A 26,059-nucleotide genomic window follows, 5' to 3' on the forward strand; every position below is an offset into this window, starting at 1 on the left:
GGGAGAGTTGGTTATAAATAGACAGGGGAAGACAAAGGAAAACAAGGCACTAGTCCAAGATTATTAAGATACTTACAGAAGTAGCAAGCAAAATTAGTCACATCTCCAATGCCATTATCTCTGAGGATCATTAGAAACTGGGGTAATGCCCGAGAATTTGAAAATAATGAAAATAACATTAATCTTTAAAAAGCTATGACCTAGGGAACTACACACAAGTGAGCAAATCATCTGTTGTCAACAAGGCTTTGAATACCATGAGACACAATTTGTCTGCAAAGTAGGAAAGTGTGAAATAGGAAGTAAAATTAACAGATGGGAACAAATAGCATAGCTAGTAGTAGACCAGAGGTCCTTCATGTTAGACTAAGGGCAGAATTGTCTGTGCCTGTTGGCGTTGGGCATCATGGCGGGCGTGAGCGGACAAACTGGCAAGGAGGCCAAAAATCGGTTTCACAGTGTCGTGAAACCAGTTTGCGATCGTCTGCTCCACCCGTCAATAGTGAGCCGCCTTTACCACCGCCAGATGTCATGAACTTCATTTTAATATATCTGCATATTATTATAAGCCCTGCTTGCCGGAATCATCTCCCCAAATCAAATTTACCGCCCACATCGGCAGGAAAACATGCCGTTGCAGAACACATCTGACAAGTGTGACGTGGAGAAGTCAGGACTTACCATCAGGGCCTTGATCACATTGTGAGCAGCCAAGGAGCAGAAGATGCTGGAGCCCTACAGCCACCAGACCCTGGAGGGACACATGCATTGCATACCAGGTGGATTTATATGGACATAGTGTCTGCTTCAGGACATCTGTGTTTTGGCCATAGTCTGCTATGGATAATCATCAAGATCCAGCTGTGAATGGGAGAAGAAAGTGTAGAGGGGAGGGGGCAGGTTGGGAGGGGGAGGGAAAGAAGGTGTCAGGGCCTGGTGAGGTTGGCAGGGGGAGGTAGGGTATAGGGGGTGTGGAGGGGGTAACGGGGAGAATGTGGCAACTGGGGAGGTAGGTGTAAGGTGGGAGCAAGGTGTAAGCGCAGGAGTTCAGAGGGGAAAGAAGCAAAAGGGGGGCAGGAAGGAGCAAAAGGGGAGGAGGAAGGAGCAAGGGGGGATGAAGGAAGGAGTAAGGGGGGGATGAAGGAAGGAGTAAAGTGGGGGAGAACATGCAAGGAAGGGGTCTGTGGCGTCGATGACCGCCTCCTGGGGAGTGAAATAAGGTTGCGCGTGGTAGGAGGGAATAGTGAGAATGAGAGAGGGCAGAGTGAGCCAGTAGGGTGGAAGGGTGAAGGTGCAACAGTAGCAGTAGAAGGGACAGCAAGGTTGGTTGGTGGAGATTCAGAGGCAGACACAGACCCCGGGCTGGGAAGGAGGTGGTCAGGGATGTCAATGTGGATGGGGGTGTGATTCTCAGGAAGGTAGGGAATGCACACGTTCAACTGGACATTTTGGAAAGAAAAAGGTTCTGGCTGGTAGGAAATGGTGGGGAGGTGGAAGGTGATGCCAGTGGGGTCAACAGTGATAGGGGAAAGGATATGGGCGAATGCGGGGGAGAAAAGGACAGCAGAACTAAATACATACTTCACCAATACATTTTGCAACATCGAAAGTGAAAGCAGCTTCATGTTGGGCAGGAACAGGTGCTGCATGGGAGTGCGGTCAGTGGGTGGGCGGAGATGCAGGTCAGCTCAGATGGACAACTGAAAGAGAACCCCAGCAGGCAGCATTGAAAATACTCAGGACATTGAGACGAGTGTGATGGAGGAAGGATCTGCATGCGTGGAAGAGTGCTTGCGTGGGAGAGTGCTTGCATGAGGCTCCGAAAGGCCCTGCCACACACACTTCCCCCTCCAAAATCACTCGTGGGCGAGCTGCGTGCAGCAGAACTGCTAGTGGGGGAGGAATGCAGCAAGAGGACTTTCAAAGCATGCAAATGAAGCTGAAAGACACCATTACACATTATTCAGTGAAAGTGAATATAATTTTTAGATTATCAAGTGACAAAATGTGTTCACCCATGGAAACACTTGTGATCAGGATTTCTTAACTTTTCTAGGCCTACATTTCCTCTAGGTGCTGCCTTGATATATGCAGCAGGGGTGGAGACAGCTTGTGCATTGGTTGGTCCTGTTGCCTCTGATGACTTTGGCTTGCGTCTTCTGGACAGCCGAGTCCTTGGGGCCCCCGGCTTGCTTTGGCTGTCCTCCCGTAGGCCAGCTGCTCCCTCTGCGGTGATAGAGGACGAGGTTGAGGGGGTCACAGGGAAAGGGGACTCGGAGGGAGCCTCTGAGATTCCTGAGTGGATGATCCAACGGTATCCAACTGCCATTCCTCCACCCTTTAGGTGCCTGAGGGCTGCGGATTGACTCCTTGAGGGGAGGAGCACCTGGGGGAACATTGAGGTACTCCATTTCCCTCTTACATTGTCACTGCAGGAATTCAACCATGGGTACCACGATGGAGTGCAGGTCTGCGCGCATCTTCACCTTGTACTGGACCAGGGTCTCAATGGCATGCACTATCCTTCCCATAGAGAACTCCATACACGCACATGTGGGCACTGCTTCATCGAAGAACAGGTGGACTCACTCTTCCGACTCGCATGCCACTCTGTTGAGAGATTCCAACAGCTCTGCATGATGCTCCCCCGCCTTCTGATGACTCTCCACGATGAGTTGGAAGGCCGAATCCAGAGGCTCGTCATCTGACTCGGACCCCACAGATGCCTCTTCCCCAGCAGTCCTCCAAGTGCCGGGGAGCTCAGCTGAACCTATATCCTCCTGCTGTGTACTCGTGTCTGTATGGTGACCAGCAGATTGTGAACCAAGGCCTGCTCTAGATCTAGGTCCCACCGAAGTGTGTCTCTCTGTGCTGGTAGAGGACGTGGGTAAGCGCTGTGATGGGTCTCCAGGCTGCTTATTTCCAGCTCTTTAATGGAGGAGGCGAGGACCTGGATGGAGCTGAGAGGCTGGCTGGCTGAGGACACTGGTCACCTGGCAGAGCTCCCTGTGAACCAAAGTAGAGATGATTAGCACATGACGGCAGAGTCAAAAGCAGGGGACAGAGCATACACAGTTGTGTTGAGAGGGGGACGATGTGGTACAGGATCCTCACGTGGGTGTTCACCGCCGACCTCACCGTCACCGTAGGCATGATCCATGGTCTCACCAGTCAGCGCAATGGCATACTCCTCAAAGTGAGCGAGGGGCCTAACGTGGGCCACTCCACCCCTGCTCTGGGACCTCTCCCTGCTGCTGTGAGCCAGTTTCTCCTGCATGAAAACAGATGGAGCGAGTGTGAGCAGGTCTCATGGCACTGCATGGAATGTTTGTGTGGTGAGCAGAACCATGGGGAGAATTTTCTGGTCGGCGATTGGGAGCTGAGTCAGCTGCGCGTCTGCCAAACTGTCAAATGCGTATTAAGGCCTGTTAAAAACTAAATGATATAATTAAATGAGCTGCCCATCCAACCTTAAGGTTGGTGGTAGGCGAAGAGCCCAGGTGGCCTTCGCATTTTTCATGGAACCTCATCCACGGGCAGGTTTCATGAAGGGTTTAAATGTGCAATGAAAATTATTTTAAAAATTCATTGACAGCACTGTCACATGAGGGGGCATGTTTTAAAAGTTTTTAAATTACATTATTCAGATGTTTAAAACTTAAACAAATCTCCCTGAGGCACCTTTGTGCCTCAAGGAGATTTCTGCGTGTTTTCACTCACATGCGCGAAAGAGCACAGACTCGGACTCAGTGAATATCACTCCACCGCCCATCCCACAACTCCACAATCACACAGGGGCCGCTTAGCGGTTCCAGGCGAGCATCACACTGGGCGGGCCTTAATTGGCTCGCCCACATACAGTAGTAGCACAAACCCGATCATTGGCACCAATCGGGTTCGCACTCACTCCCACCCGCCCCCCCACAACCCCTCCAAAGCGGGGGAAAATTCAACCCATGGACTGGATGAGAAAACAAGCTCCAGAGGATATGAGCCTGATGGAGATGTGAGGTTGTGCGCAATTGGTGTTGTTGTCTTGAGGTGTGAGAACTCTGTGGATGTGTGATGGATTTGTGAGTGTATGAGTTGAGTGTGATGAGAAGAGTAACTTATCCCGGTGGAAAGGAGATCACTCATCCTCTTTTGGCACTGGGTGGCTGTCCTCTTTTGCAGGGCGTTGGTGCTGACCACCGCTACCACTGCCTCCCATGCAGGATTGGTGACCTTGCTTGCTGACCTTCGCCCAGAACGGAGCTAGAGGACCCACGGCGGGCCTCAATGGGGTCCAAAAGGCATTCTAGGGACGTGTCACTGAATCGAAGGACTACAGTCCTCTTGCCTTTCGGGGCCATGTCTTCTGCGCAGCAGTTCTGGGCCGGAAGCACTAAGAGGTGCGCACGTGACTGCACTTTAGATATGGCTTCTGCTGTGAGGAAGCAGCGAGATGACAGCATGGCGGGCAAATCGGAGGCTGCCCGCCAGCCAAATGACATGTTTCCTGGGAATGCTTGATTAATGAAGTGGGATTTGGACAATACGGTGTGATAAGCCGCCATTGCGGCCAGTGGGTAAAACGTCCTTTTTCCCACCCGCTACTGCACTTAGTGCAAATCTGGGACGATTCCAGCCTAAGGAAGGAAACTTTCAGCAAGGAGCTTGTGTTATATTTTCTGATACACTACCTATTCTACATACTGGTGAACAAGTTGAGGGTAGTTAGTCAAAGCAAAAAATTAAGGTATTGGCATAGGGCATCACGATTTTGGTCACTTAGGCAACACCTTTTAAAATAGAGGAAACCTATAAGGACCAGATGGGCATCATCCAAGCAAAAGGAGTTGTAGAAGTGTTGACAGGTAAGATAGATAGAATGATGGGATAACATTTAGGCTAGATGCAGGGGTTGAACCTTGAGCGAGGTCTAGCATAGCGGCTGATGGGAAAGAAAGGAATATGACAGGACAGCTGAATGGATCATCTCAATCTTAGTGACAAAGAAGTCCATGAGCTTCTCAAACATAGGAGGCCAGGATGTAGGGGCAAGGGGAGAGGGGTTTAAGGAGACAGTTGATAGCAGAGAAAATAATTCATGGGGCTATTTCTGCATTCCAATATGATCCTGGATTGTTAGCAGTTTTGGGAAAGAAGGGGAAGGTCTAATTGTGCTTCTTTTGTTCCAGCCAAATCATGTGATGATTAGTTGAGTCAACCGTATGCCATATTTGTAAAATCTCTTGGGCTTGAGGGAGGAAAATGAGGACGATGACAGGGGGAACAACCAGGGCAGGAGAAAATGAGGGTTTTATAGGACAAAGAGGCAGCAAAAACAGACTTGAGGGAGTTGCTGTGGTAAACGAAGGGCCAAAAGCTAGACAGTTGGGAGATTGAAAATGGAGACTTCTTCTATGAAACAGTTAAGCTTTTTATAATGAAAAGCGTTGAAGTGTCTACTTTTTTGAGCTTTATAAATTTCTATAAACCTTTTTACCTCTTCATGGATACTGCATAGATACCCAACCCTTATTTGAAACCATTGAATACACATAATTTAAAATTATTCACAATATTTTTCATCAAGCAAGTTGAATATTACAACATACAACAAGCTATATTCATGACATTGTTATCATTCAATGCACAAACTACAGAAGGCGCAAGTAAAAATTAATGCTCTAGGATGTTTTCCAATGATTTGTTCTGTCAAATTTTAGAAACACAACTGAGATTTTAATAGATGCAGATAATGCAATCGTATCACTTTGTTTTGACTTTATACTGTTATGTTGTTGGTAAATACTTTTACATTTATTTGTTCTGTAAAATTAAAAGTTTAACAATGTTAAGTATTGTAGTTTTATATCAAAGCATCAAGTGATAAAAATGCTACTTATCAGCAACCACTACATTATAATAAAACATTAGTTTATTGCCTAAAAAGAAGCTTGTGAAAATACTATATACAGTGAAAAGTTCTCGCAGCTTGATACTTTCCAGATAATGCATATTAACGATTGCTTCAGCAGAGAGTTTGTCTATTTAATAAAAATTCAAATGCCCTTAAAAAATCATTACTACTTTGAATAGCCAGTCTATATTAGATCCAACTCTATTGTTTAATTCATTCAGTACAGCAAATGCCATTGTGCTACAAGTGCACTACAATTTTTAGCTCAAAGATAATGGCTGTTGGTGGTGTAATTAGAGTGAATCTTGTCTGTTGAAAGTATCATAGTTCTATTATGTATAAACTATCTTCTAAGAGACAAATATAGAAATTATATTGTTTGTGACCCTGTTATTTTGAAAAAAAGTATAAGATTGTAATTGGTTTTCCTCATTTTTAAAATGACTTAATGTACTTTATCTTACTTCATGATTAAATTCTCTTTGATACATTACAGAAATTGTTGAAGGATGTGATATCCTACTTATATTACATTAGTTATATTTGGTCATTGCTAGGAAGACAGTGAATTTATAGGTACGTTCTAAAGGAATTTAATAGATGCAGAATATTTTATGACATAAGGCATAAACAAAAGAAAGCTGCAGTAAATTCACATGAATGTATAATTTAAAATATTTCTTTAAGTTTGTCGATCAAAGACTAATATTTATATCATATGAAGAACATTAACTATACAAGTTAAAGAAAAACTCTGAAGATAGTTAAAATGTAAAACAAAAATAGAAAATGCTACAATGGCATAGCAGGCCTGTTAGCCTCAATGGACAGAGTAGATAAGTTAACACTTTGAGTGTAAACCCCCTTTGAAAAAGGTTACACAAGTAAAACAATGCCCCAGAATTTGCAGTACAATGATTGGCAATTCTGTCAGCGCACCATCTGGCATCCGTACATTCAGAAGTTACAGTCAGCGATACCCTGGACCTCCTTGGGGTGTACTGTTGCAGTCTTCACTGATGGAACCATTAGAAATCGCTGATTTATTGTGAACTACAACTATCCATGCACTATTCATACTGTAAAACCAATGAAAATGTTAAACCCTATTCAGAACAGGAGTAACTGTATTTTTAAATGATGTACTAAGTAATAAATATTGAACAATCCCTCTAGCCCTGAAAAACTAATTCTTCAATTCTGGTGTCTCATTGCCTAAGAACATTTAAAAATTACAGATTTTTAACAAAACAAAAGCTATTGTTTTAAAAGCCTGTCCTGACATTTATGTTTTTCCCTTACCTCCATGTGTATGTCCTGATCTTTATTTTGCTGACCGTACAATGATTTGAATGTGACTTACATTCTCTGTTTTTTCCTTCATGGCTTGCTGTCTAAGAATTATTCAATCTGATTGGCTGATCAGCCTGCCTACTGTTTGTCCTGCTGTTGGATGCTACAGATCCCTTGTAGATGGTGGCAAAAAGGAACAGACAACAAAAATGAGGAAAGCTGTAGGTGGAATCATCCCAGATTTGCGCTAAGTGTGGTAGCGGGCAGGTAAAAAGCAATGGCAGGTTTTCATACTATATTGTCCCAAACCAGCCATATTATTTATGCATTCCCAGGAAACACGCCATTTCCATTTCTTCGCCATTTCTTTGCCCACCCTCCATCACCTTACCACTTCATCATGCTGGGCATCATACTTAAAGTCTAGCTGCACGCACATAGCTCAGTGCTTCCAAACCACGACTACTGCAGAAAGGATGTTCACAAAAGGCAAGAAGACTACAGCAACAACAACAAAAATACCTGGAAAAACTCAGCAGGTCTGGCAGCATCTGTGGAAGGGCGCACAATTAACGTTTCGAGTCCGCATGACTCTTCAACAGAACTAAGGAAAAATAGAAAAGGGGTGAAATATAAGCTGGTTTAAGGGGGGGGGTTGGGACAAGACCCACTTTAAACCTCCCCTCCCCCCTTAAACCAGCTTATATTTCACCCCTTCTCGATTTTTCCTTAGTTCTATTGAAAAGTCATGCGGACTCTAAATGTTAACTGTGCTCCCTTCCACAGATGCTGCCAGACCTGCTGAGCTTTTCCAGGTATTTTTGATTTTATTTTCGATTTCCAGCATCCACAGTTTTTTGCTTTTATCATAAGAAGACTGCAGCCCCCAGTGTAATGATGCATCACTGGAACGCTTTTTGGATGCCGTGGAGGCCCATCGCAATGTCCTCTACCCCTGCTCTGGCTGCAGGGTGGGCATCGGTGTTACCAACCAGGTTTGGGAGGCAGTGGTCAGTGCCAGTGCCCTGCAAAAGAGGACCGCCACCCAGTGCCACTATAGGGTGAATGGTCTCATCCATTCTTCAGGGTAACTCGCTCTTCTCATCACTCTCAACTCACACACAAACCCATCACACATGCACAGGGATCTCACACATCAAGGGACAACACCATTAACTCACGCACACCCTCACATCTTCATCAGGCTCATATATCCTCTCAAGCTCACATCCTCATTCATGTCCATGGCGCCGCTCACCACACAAACATTACATGCAGTGCCATGTGTTATAATCACATTCTCTCCATCTGCTTTCTTACATGAGAAGCCCGCTCACATCACCAGACTGTGGGTGGAGTGGCCCACATTAGGCCTCTCACTCACTTTGAGGAGTGTGCCATCACGCTAGCTGACAAGGACGTGGACCATGCCTGTGGTGACGGTAAAGTCGGCAGCGAACACTAACCTGAGCACCTTGCACCACATCAAGCCTCCCTCAACGCAACCGCGGGTGCTTCCTCTCCTGCTTTTGACTCTGTTACCATGCAATATTATCTCTACTATGATTCACAGGGAGGTCTGGAACCGACACCCATAGCCAGCCAGTTCTTCAGCTCCATCCACATCTTCACCTGCAGCCAAGTGGACTCCTCCTCCAGTGAAGAGGTGGAAATAAGTAGCCTGGAAGACCCATCACCGCAGAGGGAGCAGCCGGCCCACGAGTGATTCTAGAAGGAAAAATGTTTGCAGGGCAGGGTTTTTCGGAGCCTAGTGCAAGAACACTCCCACAAATGCGGATCCTTCACGTTTCACACTCATCTCAATGTCCTAAGCATTTTCAATGCTGCCTGCTGGAGTTCACTTTCGGTCGTCCACCTGAGCTGACCTGCATCTCCGCCCACGCACTCATCACATTCCCATGCAGCACCTGATCTCGTCCACCACGACTCTCGTTTCACTTTCAATTTGGATGGCACGGCACTAATTTGGTTTTACTTTCGCTCCCCTGTCCTTTACCCTCCCCCAGTCATCCATTTCCTTTCCCCCATCAGACACCCCCCACCCCCCCCCCCCACGTTCACCCCTACCAAACTTGCTCCTTCCCACCCCCAGGGCCCTTCTTCCATACCATGCCCACACTCAGTTCACTCCCCAGGAGGCAGACATGAACCTATCTGACCCCTCCCATGCACGTTCACATGCACATCCCCCCTTTCCACACCCCTTCCCCCCTTTCCTCCCTCTGGAGCCCCTTCCCCATTGCCAGAACCCATTTCCCACCCCCACTAGTCCTCCCAATCCCCCTTAGTCCCTCCCCCTTCCTCCACCCTTACCTCTTCCACCACCCTTAGCCCCTCCCCCCTCCCGACTCATTCCTCCAGCCTTACCTATTCCTCCAGCCTTGCTTCTTCCTCCAGCGTTACCACTACCCCCTTCCTGACTCCTTCCTCCGCTCCTAGTTCTTCCTCCGCCCTTACTCCCTCCCCCTGGACACCCTCTCCTCTCCACACCCCTTCCTCCCCCCAGACACCCTCCCCTCTCCGCATTCCTTCCCTTGCACCTTCTAGCCCCCCTTATACCCAACTCCCCAGTTGCCATTTTCTCCCCCATTACCCTCTCCTCCGTTTTCCCTCCCCCCAACAACTTAATTTCCACCCCCTCCCAACCTCAACCCATCCTACGACCTTCATTCCCCCTGCCTCCCCACAAACTCAAACTCCCATAACCTCTTCCTTTCCCAGGCAATCCTAACCCTTCCTCTCCTATCCCCTCAACATCATCCGTCATGAGCATCAACGGTGATCATCCAACTTACATGCGCTGCTTCGCAGCAGAGCCACATCCATGACAATCCACCCAGCATGCCATGGATGTTCCCCCAATGTGCAACTGGTGTCAGGCTCCAGCATCTTCTGCTCCTTGAATGTCTGCGACGCGAGCAAAGCCCTGGCGGGTAAGTCCCAACTTCTGCACATCACAGTTGGCAAGGTGTGTCCTACACCGGCGTGTTTTCCCGCCAGTGGGTGGACGATCCAGCTGGGGGTGGGGGGGGAGAACAATTCCGGCGGGCAGGGCTAATAATGATATGCTGCTGTATTACAATGAGGTTCCCAACGTCTGATGGCAGAGAACGCGGTCCGCCATCGGCCAGCTGAGCAGACGATCATGAGCTGGTTTCACGCCATCATGAAACTGATCGTGCCATATTGTCCACTCACACCACCAAACACTCCCGACGCTGGCAGGCACGGAAAATCCTGGCCTATGTTCTAGACCTCACTAAATCTTTGTGGGTAGCTTTTTGAGATAATGAACAGCGAGCACCATTCATTAACTTGTCTGGTCTCTCCACAGAGGCTAACATTTGCAGAGTATTCAAGCACTTTCTGCTGCATTTAATTTCCTTTGAATAATATAATTAAACATACCTCGGCCTTATTTCTTCCACTGTCACACAACACTTCCTTTAGTTCCTCAGGAAGCCTTTGAGCCAATTGATCTCCGGCTACCAACTGGGATTTTAAGCTTTTCAAGTGGGGCTTCAAAATCTCCTCTGATTTCTCTCTGTTGGGTATAAATATATAGTTCATAGCCAAAATAAAATTCCATTTACTATACATAACATTTCGATCTTTACTAACAGCTCGTGAAAAATTTACAAAAGCGAAATTATGGCAAATACAAGTTACTTTATCATAATTACATCTTACTTATTGCATGATTTTACTATGTTATTAGGCACCTCAATGTTTACTAACATAATTTTAAGCAAAGATTATAAAACAGGCAAAAACCTATGATTAAAGCAGATGGAACAAGCTTTCATGGTGAGCTCAACATAGTAAGCTTTATGTCATATCACGTTTCTAAAAACCAAATTAAGTCATAACTAAAATAGGAAATATGAAGATCTAGATAATGTACACGCTGTCAATTTTATTCATGTACAAGCTGGGCTACCCGTCCTCAGTCCAGGAAATTCTCAATGGGTCAAATGGCCTACTCCTGCTCCTATTTCTTAAATAAAGGGTTTGGAGTTAAAAATAAGGTACTAAAAATAAGAAAAAATTGTTTTATTAAGTAATAAGCTGAGATATTCATCCTAAGGGCATATGGACCACATATCCAACAAGTTTCATTCAATAATTCACAATTACCTTCTTAATCAACAATTTTAATAATACAAATATGAAACACATACCTAAATTCACACAATTATTATGCTCAAAAATATTATTTGACGATTTTTTTCACAATGAATTTACTTTTGTTTACTTTACTTAACTCTAGTTTAATTAGATTTACAATTCTGCCTATATGATTTCTACTAATCATACTCTACATCCTCAATATCGCTCAAAATCCTCAGGATCAAAATCAACATCTACACCTATTTCTTCAGTGTTTGTTAATATTCTGAATATTTCATCATCAGTGTCAAAGACACCATCTGTGGTGTCATCCTCTACATTTTCAGTGCCACTGTCTGCATTTTCAATGTTTGTTGAAACATTAAATATTTAATGATAGACCACATTAGAACTTCCTTCTTGAGCCAAAATAAAGAGATTTATTGACGATCCTACTCAGCTGTTATACTTACTGATGTTTTTCAAGGAATGTTTTGATTTTCTTGTTGTTCCCATAAGAACAACATTCAGTAGGTCAGGCAGCTCATTTAAGGATGGCAATCAGATGTTACCATTTACACAACACATGGAAGATGGCTCTTTTTTCCACTTTTTCGTTCCACAATATTCACATACCTCTAACCTAATGCCAATATCATCTTGGTCTTACTCACAATTATGGCGAGAATCATAGATGAAAGCTTCCTGAAAGAGTCTTGGGCCTGGATTTTCATTTTTGAGACGGGTAGTGGGAGTCAGGAAAATTCCCAGCCTCGCATGCCCACCTCGGGAGAAAGTGTCCGCAAAGATGGGATCTTCATTGATGGGTCGAGTGTGGAATGCAGCTGAGACAGCCAACCTGTGAAAGCGGTCGGAGGGAGCCACAGAGGCCGCCCGGTGCCGAGGTGGGCTGTTTAAAAGGCCCACCTTGGTGCTGCTGGGACTCCATCCCAGCTATAATGAGAAAAGTAAGGCCCTTCAACCCACACTCCTCACACAAGCCACACACTTCCCATGCTCCATCCATGCTACCTTATGCCCCTCCGCCCAACCTCCACAGACCCTCATGTTTCCTTTGTCAAGCTGTGGGGCTTTCATGCCCCTTGACTCACTATACACTATAAAACCTATAAAATGCATAGGGAGCATGAAAGGGCCTTTTAAACTTACCTTTCAAAAGTTTTCATCATGCAGACCATGGTTCATGACACCTTTTGAGGTGCTGTGAAACCATGACTCTTTAAAAAGCTCGCCTGACTACATGAAAATTGTAGAGGACTGGACGTGCCTATCTTCGCAATGGAGCTGACTAAGTTTGGAGTGCAGGATGCAGGCATTTGATCTGAACCAAGTCGCACCCTTAAAAGGCCCCGGCAGAAATCAGAAAGCCCAGGAATGAGATCAGGAATCAGGAACCCCAGAATTGGGACCCGCCTGTTATTTTTAAAGGGCTCCCATGCCATCCCAACTTGGCGAACATCCAGGTCTCTTACTTGCAATAATGATTCTTCTTCCGCTCTGTCACACGCTGTCAACTTTTTGCTCTAGCCTCTTCATCTTCCCTGGCTCTGAATGCTGCCTGTCCCTTTCCCTCATTAAGCAATAACATGTATTTTCTCAGAACATAAAGGTTACATGAAACAAATAAAATGAGGAAAAAAATGAAATATGAAAGAAAGTCGGGGATTTATGATGTAAATTCATCACATTCTTCCTTAGGCTGTATGGTTAAGGTTGGTTAAAGCATGTCTGAGTTATGGTGTCACTGGGGGCACAGTGTAGGCAGAGCTGTGGGATTCCCTGCTAGGAGGTCAAAGCTACTCCAGTGAGCTGCTGGGGGTGGCTAGATGTCAACTCCCCTACAACATGCCCATTGGTCCAAAATATCATCCTATCAAGTTGGCTGAGATTGACCCAAGGGCCTCGGATGAGTTTGCCAAACATATTGGGCAATTTACAACATCTTTCCATTACTAGAAAAGTGTTACTAATAACTAGTTTATATTTTATTAACTAGCATTTAATATTATCACATTGATCAGCATCATATTCAACATACTAAACATTCGCTCCCTTCACCACTGGCACACAGTGGCAGCAGAGTGTATCATCTTTAAGATACACTGCAGTAACTCAGCAAGCCTCCTTTGACAGAACCTTCCGAACCCACGGCCCCTACCACTGAGATTGACAAGGGCAGCAGAAGCATGAAGCACCATCACCTGCAAGCTCCCCTTCAAGCCACGCACCACCCTGACATGGAGATATATCACCATTCCTTCACTATCACGGGATCAAAATCCTGGAACTCCCTGCCTAACAACACTGTGAGTGTACCTACACCACACGGACTGCAGCTCAAGAAGGCAATTCACCACGACCTTATCGAGGGCAATGAGGATGGGCAATAAATGGCCTAGCCAGCAACACCCATATCCCATGAACCAATAAAAAACATCAGCTAATAAAATACAACAGTTTATTCAATTTCAATTACTAATTATCAAAGCAAAATATATTTAGCATTTATGAAGTTAAAATAAAAAATATTTTCCTGTGATCCAGAAGTCCAGTCTTTAATACAACTTTTAGTCACTAGGATCAATGTGAAAGCAGGATAATATATAATTAAGTATCCCAAGTCATATCTGAAAGCATTGTAATGAAAAATGAAATGTAAAAATATTTAAAAATATTGCAGAACTCAAATTATAGCAGAACTCAAATTATAATCAGAAAAAGAGGTATCTGATTTTGGTATTTAGTGTAATTTCATATTTGGAAAAGCCATGAACCTTACACTATTAGAGTTACCATTACAAGAATTATATAAAACTATCAGTATAAACAAACCTCACAGAATACAGCTTTATAAATTATGTTGTCAGGCTAAAAAATGGTGCTACTGTCAATTTCTGGATCTTTATCCAAACGATCAGTTATCAGTATTAAGACCAAAAAATGAAACCCAAAAACTTTGTTGGCAATAGACTCGATGTTAGGTTTTTCATACTGTCATTTTATTCTATTAGCACAGCCTAACAAAATTAGGTATGAATATGCAGTAATAACATGCAAATTGGTCTCCCACAATTGCCTCGAGGCAGTGGTCTTTGCATTGCTAAGCTCAATTCCTTCTACATCATTACCGCAGCCTGGCACAATTCATCAGAAAAATTGTTCAAGCTTATTGCAAATGCCTAGCCAGTAAAACTGTTAACCATTGTCTGACAATAGAATGTTAGCTCCACCATCCCCAGTTCCCCGCCACTCCTGCACTTGTACGAATTTCCCTTGGGTAATGTTAGACACTACACTTGAGCCTGCCAAAACAATTAACCCCTCTGTTAATTAGAAGGAAATGTCAGGTGCACAGATGGTACGAGCTGGCATGCAGCCATCCAGCCAACTGCTACTGAAAGCAGCTACCCTGCTGTTGACAACTGTTCCAAACCAGCAGATGTCAAAACTTACCAGCTGAGGAAAGCTAAACAACAGGGAAGGCTCCATGGTTTCAAAACTACAACAAATACTTCAATAATTTCATATCAATCTGCCTGTTGTTATATTAACTGACCTTACATAAATTTAGTGCATTACAAAGTAGGCAGCATAACTGGACTAGCAACCTTCACACTCTACAATTAACAATTTAAGCAAGCCTTTTTAGTGTTTCACCTAAAAAAAGAGAAATTTTAAAATTGTTAGACAACACTGTCTGTAAGACAGTAGCACTGTGCTGTAAGACAGCACTTTTGTCAGTTACATGTGGAAAAATTAAACTGGTGTCCAAAACTTTCCAGTTTGAGGACCGTGAAATTCAGCATTGGGCCCCATTAAAATGAAAGTAAGAAACAATTGGACCAAACCGGTATCCAGCTGAAGCAGCTTGGTCAGGGAGGTCAACTGGCCCTTGTGCTGACCAACAGGCAGATCAGGTCAAGGGGCTGGAGGAAGGAGATCCCACACAGGGTCAAAAAAATAAGCCAGGAGTGTCCCAAAGTTCCTTGTGGACTCAAGGAGAGCACGCCTGCTTCTTCAAGATGAACAAGAAAAAAAAATGTTCTTTGACCTTTTTTTTTTCAGCCTCCTTCATTCTTTTTAAGGATCATTTGTTAGGCCAATAAGTGCTTGGTACAACTATATATAGCGTGCATGGCGCAAGTTATACCCATTTCTTTCCATCCAAACATAGAGCACTTAGCGAGCCATCAGATTACACAGCTTGGCTTAAACCAGGGAAAATCTCTAATTCTACACTTACCTGATTGAACTATGAAGTGCTGATTTTGCAACTTGCTCCAATGGAGTACTCCTCAAGTTAAGGGAAGAAAACTACAGTGTATAAAAGGAAAAGGAATATGGTTAGAGGAAACTCAGGTTTTTTTCCTTTTAAGCATTTTAAAGATTTTTATTTACAGATTTGGTCCATGGAGCTCTATGGACATTTGCTTTGGCAGTGAATAGAAGGACATGGAGTAAAATATCTACTGATAACACTTCATAAGAACTTAGTAATTGTTATTCTAAAAAGACTGAGGTCCATCTGGCTCAGTTTCCACATGATAGTGGGCTTGGAGCTCCTTGTCCACCTATAAACGCCAGGACCACTCAATATTCAGACCTTAAGTACTTCCAGTGCTGGTAAGCCCTGACCCAACTACCCTGCTAAATTTGTCCCACATTCAAAGAATCCATTTAACCCTGTCACTGCACAGAACTACTCAAAGGCACTGGTGCCAGGTCAGGTGATAAAACACATTACTGTGACAGCAGTACAGAGTGCTAGATGGCCAAATAGTGGTTCAAAACCTGGCTATCCCCAGAAAGTGACAACTGTTTCAGTCAGATGAGTGCCGAGAGGAAAGTAGTAGGTTCCTTAATGAAGAAAATATTAAAAGGCAGATGAATTAATCCTTTGATTACCCAATGGTACCCCTCAAACTACAAACCATGACATTGCTACAACACATAATTAAATGGAAGAGCAATGGACAGTCCAAAGCACAACATGTGGTGGACAGTCATTGAAGCTTCACCAATATTTGACCAATGATGATTATTGAAATGGGAAGAATCATGCAACATCCTGAGTTTAACTCTCATGCAATTTCTATTACTGATAACAATACAGGTTTGCACAATGTAACCAAGAACTGAAGAAAAAAAAGAACCCTAAAGGCAGATATGACATTACCTAAAAGAAATAGTGAAGGCTCCTCCTCTCAGCAGCAACAGTGAGTCTTAACAACAAGATTGGTACCATCAGGAATGCTTTAATGTGAATTTTCCCCATCCCATACACCAAGTATTCTCTCATGTCCATTGCCAAATTTAGGGCCAGCTTGCATATGTATCCAGAAGGAAGGTTAGACTTGACTCGATTTGGACTAGACCTTAAACTTGCCTGAATTCTAACACTTGGGATGAAAGCAAAGTCTATCAAGATACTTTTTCCCACCCCCAACCCACGAATTTGTGCAAAAAGGAAAAAAAGCTAAGTATTCATGAGCAGTTTCCCATAGTTAGCTTCTTAAATTTCTCAACAATTTCATGCTCCTTCCCTTAAAAGTTACACAGGTTCAATTGGGACTTTATCATTGAATTAAAGAGTCATAACCCAGCTGTGATTTGCCAAGTGCAATTAAAGGTAGTTTCTCCTCATCCCAATTTAAGAAGTTCACACAAAAATAACAGCTTAAATTTATATACAGACTTTAACATAATAAAACATTATGAGGCACTTCACTGGGCATTAAAAAACAAAATGCGACACCAAGTCACATAATGAGATATTAGGTCAGATGGCTAAAAGTCTGGTCAAAGAAGTATGTTTGGAGGAAAGGAGAAAAATAAGGTAGAGAGGTACAGAGGTGCAGGGAGGGTGTTCCAAAGCTTAGGTCCTAAGCAACTAAGGGCACGACCATCAATAGTGGAGCAATTAAAATCAGGGATGTTCAAGAGGCCAAAATTAGGAGGGCACAGACTGAAGGGCTGTGGGCTGGAGGAGATTACAGAGAAGGGAGAGGCCAATCCATGGTGGGATTTAAAAAGAAGGATGAGAATTATAAAATCAAGATGTTGCTTGATTGGGAACCAATACAGGTTACTAAGCACGGGGTAATAAGGGAAAGGGCCGTGGTGTGAGTTAGGACATGGGTAGCAGTGTTTTGGATGACCTAAAGTTTGTGGCAAGACAGAATGTGGGAGACCAGACAGGAGTACATTGGAATGGCGTTACGATCTTAGTAGAGACTAATAACTTTTTTTTAAAAAAGGAATCTGAGATCCCAGTTAGTTACTAAAAGAATAAAACCACAAGATTCCACAGTCATGAACACAAGAATTTTTACTCTACAGGAGTCAAACAAAGCAAACACTAAATACTATTTTAAATAACCTCATTTACGCTAACATCTAGAATCAACAAAAGTTAAACATGAATTAACAAGCAAATTATGGTTGATTATAAACTACAATATAAGTATAAATTACACATTAAATGGCAAGTACAACTAAGACAGACCTTATGAATTGCTCAGCAGTCCACACATCAAATTCAATCAGAAAGTTCTTCAAAACTCTGTCTTCCTTACAAAGAATTTCAACTCCTCTCTTTCTAGGATATAGTCTGATCCTCAGCCAATAGCAGCACACAACCAACCAGAGTTCCACAGACATGGGGGTCTTTACCAAAAATGGCAGATGTCTGCAGAACCTCCAAAACTCTTCTTCCAATGAACTGGATAGCGTAAATCTTCCAATGCTATCTTGAAATAAGAAAGGGCTCCAAGCCACGCAACAATCAGATCTGGAACTAAATCACCGTTCCTTCACTATCGCGAGGTCAAAATCCTGGGCCACCCTCCCTAACAGCACTGTGAACTGCAGCGGTTCAAAAATTTGGCTCACCACCGCCTTCTCAAGGGCTATTAGGAATGGACAATAACAATGCTGGCCTAACCAATGACACCTACGTCCCATGAAAGAATTAAAAAATAATTTATTCTCAGCTTCCAGATCTGGGCCCTGTCTTCTTCAGCTTGCCTGTACTTACGAACTGGTTAGGACCATTGACAATTAAAAATAAATCCAAATACCTCACTTTAACCACAAGTTTTCACTTTTTTTATCAAAACAAACATTACTGCACATAAAAAAATTAAACAAAGCAAATATTAGCTTATGACTACATGTTATGCACTCATGTTTACTTCTTGCTTCCCCCAAGAATTCTCTTTTAAGACACTTCAATTTTAAAGCTATTTACTTCTGTGGGGACCACCCACAAGTATGCCATGGTCCTCTAGAGAATTCTCCTCCAGCTATTCTCAGCAGTAAAACTTTCATTTACCATCTCTTGACTGTGGATGCCTCAAGTCCCTTGTTCTGGTTACATTTCAATACTTCCAAGCCATTTCAGCTGATTCTTTTGCAATGAGACACTGTGAGGCCCACTGTAGATTCTCCCACTAGCTTCAAATTAGGCAATCTTCAAGCTTCTGCTCCCTCACAAGATTCAAACTGAGTACGTCTTTTTTTAAATTATATTCAAATTCTGTACTACTAAATGACTTTCTCCCTCATTTACAATTTCTCTTTGACCTGATGAAGTGAATGGGTTTTACTCAATGCTTTTAAACTAATTTAGCTCTACCTACCAAAACAAAACTACACCACATCTCCAGCTCTTTGGTTAAGTAAGCCCACAAGCTATTTTATAGCTCTATCTCTTCTAACTTAATTAAACAGACATGGGTTACCTGTTAAACTGCCATTACCTGAGGTTTTATGGCAATCTCTAAAATTCAGCATTTGAATTATCTTACCTTTCTAGCTGTTAACATCTTGTAGCAACATGGTCCCAACCTTTTAAGTATAATAGGCTCCAAGCTTGCTTGAATTGCATTTATCCCATTTTCTACAGCTAAGACATTAATTTCCCAAACCTAAAGCTAAACTCTATAACACATGAACCATAAACTAGATATTCATAACATACTATTGAGCTTGGACGGCTCTACATCCCTTTCTCTAGCCTTAGTTTCAGTCTGCACAGAAATTTTGGTTTTCAAATCTCAAGTTCAGTTTCCATTTCGTTAGAAACTGGAAGGGTTAGTTTCCTTTTCCTGTTTCCTTTCTCAGTTTCCCTTTTCAGTTGGAGTCTGCCTCAAAAAATAAAAGCTTGGCAGCAGATTCCATGATAAGAGTCAAGTCTCAAGGCATTGAAGGTATGAATGAAGATTTCAGCAGCAAATGAGCTGAGATAGGGATGAAGTTAGGAGATGTTAGGAGGTGGAAATAGGCAGACTTAATGCTACAAAAATGAAGTTGGAAACTCAACTTGGGTCCAATGTGACACTAAGGTTGCAAACAGACTGGCTTAATCTCAGACTATTGCCAGAGAGAGGGATGAAGTCAGTAGCTAAGGGATGGAGTTTGGAGCAGAGACCAAAAACAATGGCTTCAATCTTCCCAATGTTTAATTAGAGGAAATTTCTGCTCATCCAGTACCGTATGTTGGATAAGCCGTCTAAAATTTAGCAACAGTACATGAGTCAAGAGAGGTGGTGGTGAGATAGAGGTAGATGTCGTCAGTTTACGTGTGAAAACTAACAATATGCTTTTGGATGATGTCATCGAGAGGCAGCATGTAGATGAGAAATAGGAGATGACCAAGGATAGACCTTTGAGGGACACCAGAGGTAATGGTACAGAAGCAGGAAGAGAAGCCATTGCAAGTACTTCTCTAGCTACAATTAGAATAGATAAGGATGGAATCACGTTGAGAACAGTCCCACCCAGCTGAACAATAGTGAAGACGCACTGGAGGAGGATGATGTGGTCAACCATGTTAAAGGCTACAGACAGGTCAAGAAGGACAAGGAGGGAAAGTTTACGTTGTCACAGTCACATAGAACGTAATTTGTGACTTTGATAAGAGCTGTTTTAGTACAGTGCCAGGGCAGGACCTGATTGAAAGGTTTCAAACATGGAGTTCTGGAAAAGATGGGAAAGGATTGGAAGGTGACAACACCTCCATGGACTTTGGAGAGGAAAGGGAGGTTAGAGATGGGATGGTAGTTTGCAAGGACAGTGGGGTCAAAGGTTGGGTTTTTAAAGATAAAGGTAATGATGGCAGATTTAAAGGAGAGAGAGAGAGAGCACCTGAAGGAGTACCATTTAAAATATCGACTAACAAGGAACCCAGGAGGGGAAGTTGGGTGCACATACTTTGTTAATGATAGAAAACAGCAAAATATTAACTTTTAGCTTGAACATTACAGGGCATTGGACTACAAAACAGCTTTCCTACTGACACCAAATAAACAAAGGCCCAGATCTTCCAATCTCTAGATGGTCGGAGACTGGACATACCCAATGTTCAGTCACTACGGGACCCCTCGGAAGTCCCAATGCAAGAACTCCTTGGAATTGCCTGGGAACATTGAATTTCGGAGGGGCAATTCCACTGCTCTCCAGGACCTTTCAGAAAAAGTCTCCAACTTTAAGGCCTGCATTTCATGCTAGGCATGCACACACAGTCAGCGAGCCCAGAAGCAGATGGAAAATCTGCTACTGGGTGGGATCGCGTTTTCCATGCAATTTCACACTGGGTGGCCAATTAAGGTCCACCCAGGGGAAACGCATCTTTTCACTGGTCGGAAGGGCTAAGTTGGGCCGGGAGTCTATCAGATGCCGGGTCCAATGACAAACCGGTGGGAGATTCAAAAGGAGCAGAGGCAGCTCCCTGAAGGCTGCCAGGTCCCCGGGGAAGCTGTCAAGTTCCAGGAAGAAAGATCTGTGTGGAATAGCAATGGCATCTGCCCCTGCTGGGCACGCCAGGTGGGAGGGCAAGTCCGATGGGCACTTGTCCCCCTGGTTCTTGGATGAGTGCTTAGGAATCCTTGTGGAGAATGTCAGTGTCAGGTAGGACATCTTGATACCCAGGGGTGAGAAGAGGATGCCACCAGACCTCACGAAGAAGGCATGGACAGAGGTGGCAGCCCAGGTCAGCAGCCGTAATGTTGTGCAGTGAACATGGGTACAGTGCCTTAAAAGGTTCAATGATCTGCTGTGCTTGGCAAGGGTTGGTACCGAGTTAACACAGCTGGCCGTCCCCCCCTGCTGCTCAGGGGTGTACAAGTCTGAGTGTCAGCTATCATTGATATTGGCATCGGCCAAGGCTGAGTGCTCTGGCTGCTTGGCCTGATTACTTTGCAGGTTGAGGGCCACGACTCGGATGTGCCGTGCAAGATGTTCCTCAGGTGTGGTTGGCCAGGCTGCAATGGCGCTGCCGGTAGAGAGAGAGGACTAATCAATGCTCCTCTGTTCTTTCAGAAGAGAAGCCATAACACCATCAAGAGATCAAGGACAGGCATACCTGATGATTCTGACAAGGTACGAGATGGATGCCCTGGAGATGGAATGCCGATGCCCAACTCGATCTACTGGTGTGGAGAGGCAGGGGTCTCTGATGAAGGTAAGAGCGCAGTGCACAGATGCAAGAGTGCTGAAGTGTGTAAACATTATCCTGTTATCTCATCTGAAATGGAAACCTCAAACCTTCAGACCCCGTTGTTCATTGAAAGTCGCAGCCCGCCTAGCATGCACAGTGACGGTGTGATGACTGATACTACTGACATGTCATTTTCCACTGACATGTCATTTTCCTGCCCTAGAATTGCCATCCAGCAAACGATTGCAGGACCCCAAGGAGCCACCCTTGACACCGGAGGACCAGAGCCCATCAGATGCAGCTGTGTCACACCCTCCCTGCACCAGCCACCAGCGCAGAGACAAGCACCCCAGTGGTCATTAAATCATCAGCTACAATGTCAGTGCACAGTGGGGAGAGCACGGCACACTACACTCTGAGGAGCTGGTTGGAGGCAAAGAATGCTCAGGGTGCCAACAGTCAGAGGACTGCTGGAGACCAGGAACATGCTGAGTCTGAGGCAAATGACGAGCCTCTGGTGGCAGATGCTGGATGACCAGTGGAGGATACGGGAGGATCTGGCGGAGATTCCTGAGGGTTTTCGTGCCATGGTCTCTGTCATGAAGAGGTCCATGCAGAGCATGAGTACTGCACTGACCCTGGGCACCGAATGCACTGCCTCCTCCATTGAGAGATGGTGACTCTCATGGAGAGGCAGCTCCAGGAACAGAGTCAGGGGTCTCTGGGCTTGCGCTCGGAGCTGCAAGCCTTCACACAAGCAATGACTTCAGGAGGTCACTGCCAGTGTGAGAGACGGATGAGGCACCTAAAATCTCTGCTAGGTGCCGTCTATTAATGGCGAGCAAGAAGGTCCAGACTGACCTCACGTTGGCAGACGAGCTTCATGCCGTCTCTGCCGGCTCCTGTTGACCCAACTTGACTAGCCCCCACCAACCGACTCCCCCAACTCAACTTGACTAGCACCCAACCTGACAACTCCTCCCGACCCAACTACCCTCCAACCCACCTACCCCCTCACCCAGTTGCCATCCTACCCACCTTCTACCCTACCCAATTCCCACCCTAAACACCTGCCACCCTACCACCTCACCCACCTCCACCCTGCCCACCTACCACCCTTCCACCTCACCCACCTGTCATCCTACCCAGCTTCCACTGTATCCCCTTACCCACTTACTTAACCCACCTTACACCTTTAACTTCCCACCGTAGCTTTTCAAAGATGCTTTGGGCCATTTAAACTCTTTACATTCAGAATATGGCAGTTGGTGCTATAAAAAAAGGGCCATGGTTTCTGCGTGGATTCTCTCTGCTGCTCCCTCCAAGGTTTCCTGCACTGAGTTCTGCAGGATCCTTCATCAGAAAATTACCCTGAAAAATCGGAGGAAGGTAAGCATGACTTTTTTTGAATGGTCAGAGTTGGAAATAGGTGTTCTGACCCTGAACGGAAGGTTCGGGCCAAGGTATTATATTCTGAATCATGAACCTTTCTGAGGCCCTTAACAATTAAAAAGCATACCCAATATTGATTCAGCATATGCTGTTCAGACTTCCACAACTGTTAAGGTTGCTGACTCGAGTTGTATCTTTTTGTTTTCTACGAAGAGATTAAATATTACAAAATTAGTGCTACATCAACATCATAGCTCAGCCACAAACTGGCAAAACACTATTGAAGCGAATTGTAACTGTATGTGTCAGCTGGCATAGGGGTTTGTGAATACAGTTCAGAAGCATTGTCAGGTGTAGCTTGTCTATAATATTGTTTTATTTGTATTTTTCTTACTTTTGATAAGCATACATACAGGTATTTTAATTAGAAGGTACTACATTTTAATATTTAATTTCTTGCTCAAATTTCACTATCACAGTGAAGTGCATCAGGCAAAATAGTTTACACCATCTAATAATAGTTCCAAAAATAAAGTAAATTTTCACAACAGCAGACTGATATACGAACAGAGGTTTAAGGTGACAATCTACAACATATGTAAGCTTGCCCTTTTTGGTGACCTAACAATGCACTTAGTATCATCTACTTGAATAAGGCTGTTTCTACGACTACAAGCAATTTATTCCAACTAATGATCATCGGGCTCTCATAAATCAGCATTAGGTCGCAGCTAGAGTTGGTAATCTTCCACAGATAAAAGTAGCATTCCAGTTCCTGGTTAGATATTGGCACACATATTGATTTTAATTAGCCCAATTAGTTCATTATGTTCTAGCATCAAACAGCTCATTTACTGCTTTCCACTACCCTAATGGCATGTGGTAATGAAGCAAATCAATTAGCGACCATAAAGGAAGCCATTAAGAAGTGTAAACATTGCTCTGTCATTTTGTGAAAAGCATAAAAACACAGGAATGATTAACAATTTTGTCAGTTACATGAAAATTCAAATCCCATTGCAGCATATTGCTGAATCTGCATGTTGCAGAGCTTTTAAGTGAGAAATAGCTCAGAAGGTACAAACAACACCTCTCTTATGTTGTTAAGTGCAAAAGAAAACTCTTTATCCTCATTTATAATAGAAACATAACCCACTTATCTCAATATGTTTACATAAATAAATGTTACTCTTCCAATTGATCTGAAACCATTTATTTCTATTCTTTCCTGCAATTTCAGCTCATTGTCGAACAAACAATATTAAAAATCCAGACTGATCCAAACAATAACAATGGTACAGTCATCTATCGTGTATGGTTTTCTCTCTTCTTTGAATTATATACACCTTTCCCACATTGTCATACCATAGGACATTGTTTAAAGCTAAGTTTGAATGTTTCTGGGAACATCAGCAGCTGGGCATGCCAAAATTCATGGTTATGATCACATGCCAGGCAAATCAAACTTAACCTTCCTCTGCCAAGTTATATAAAGCCCCAGTACCACAAAATAGCATTAGTTCATTTTGATATGAAGCTAATCAAAGCCAATAAAATTCTTATCCTACGAAAAACAAACCTAATGTGCGCTGATAGCTGGGAGAGATTTCAAAATGAGAAAAAGACCAATATTTGAAAAAAATGGAGGACGCTCCTTTATGGTAGCTTTTTTTTTAAAAATCATTTGATACAGAGTGTTGCAGAATATGTGGAGCAGGGCTTTGCTGGCATGTACCAAACACCAAACTCTGGCGTCAAAAATACTTGTCAACTTTAAACAAGTAATGTCAATAAATTTGTCAAGCATCTCCTTTATAAATATTGCCAATTCAGACCTAAGGAAACCTCAAGAAGCCATAATAGAATGAATGGAAATGTCTTTTCACTGAACCCCTGACTTTTCTAATTAGAATGCAGTAGTAAGATTACAGCTCACAATCCTGCCAATACTTTTCAACCAATACACACACAGGTGTTAGAATTCCTAAATCATCAAATTTAATAAACAGAAATGAGGAGCTGTGCAAGTATTTGCAAAGTGGATACTACAATTCTCCTTTGATCAATAAGACAGCATATAAAATGATGGAACAGTAATTTGCAAATGTCAATAAAACTAGGAAACAACCTTGCAGAGAAGCTCTAGTTAAAACATAGAGAGTTTGTGAATTGTAGCCCTCAGCTGATTGGCCTTACTTGACTTAGCATGATGGTAGGAAAATGTTTAGGATTCTCTCAAACTTTCCCAGCACTGCACAGCACCAAAGCAATTTAGTCATCTAGGAGACTTTACCTTAGGAGAATAAATTAAGTTTCAACAAAGATGTTGCAATATACTTTCTTTTTAACATTTGAGCCCAAGTACACATCCTGGAGAGTTACCATTGACAAGATTCTGAACTGAACCAGTCACATAAATACTGTAGTTACAAGAGCAGATTGGAGGCTGGGGATTCTGTGATGAATAACTCACCTCCTGACTCCCCAAGCCCCTTCCATCATCTACAAGGCACAAGTCAGAAGTGTGATAGAATACTCTTCACTTACCTGGATGAGTGCAACTCCCACAACACTGAGGAAGCTCAACACCATCCAAGACAAAGCAGCCCACTTGATCGACACCCCATTCACCACTGTAAATATTCCCTCCACCACCAGCACAGAGAGGCAGCAGTGTGTACCATCTCACAAGATGCATTGCAACAACTCGCCAGGGCTCCTTCAACAGCCTGTAGCCCCTACTCCCTAGAAGGACAAGGGCAGCAGGTACTTGGGAACACCACCACCTGCAAGTTCCCCTCCAAGTCACACACCAGCTTGACTTGGAACTATAATCATTCCTTCACTGTCACTGTGTCCAAGTCATGAAACACCCTCTC

General features: G+C 43.7%; 1 protein-coding gene across 1 annotated transcript in view; it reads right to left on the reverse strand.

The window, feature by feature from the left end:
- Nucleotides 1-26,059, reverse strand: part of LOC121278804 (filamin A-interacting protein 1-like) — a 286,735-nt gene that overhangs the window by 214,318 nt on the left and 46,358 nt on the right. Inside the window, exons 4-5 of the mRNA XM_041189257.1 lie at nt 15,594-15,664; nt 10,628-10,763 (exon numbers count right to left, since the gene is read on the reverse strand). Coding sequence (XP_041045191.1) covers nt 10,628-10,763; nt 15,594-15,664 — 207 coding nt within the window. The remainder of the gene's footprint in view (nt 1-10,627; nt 10,764-15,593; nt 15,665-26,059) is intronic.

The sequence above is a fragment of the Carcharodon carcharias genome, chromosome 6, assembly GCF_017639515.1.
Source record: "Carcharodon carcharias isolate sCarCar2 chromosome 6, sCarCar2.pri, whole genome shotgun sequence".
In the NCBI taxonomy this organism is placed as follows: Eukaryota; Metazoa; Chordata; class Chondrichthyes; order Lamniformes; family Lamnidae; genus Carcharodon; species Carcharodon carcharias.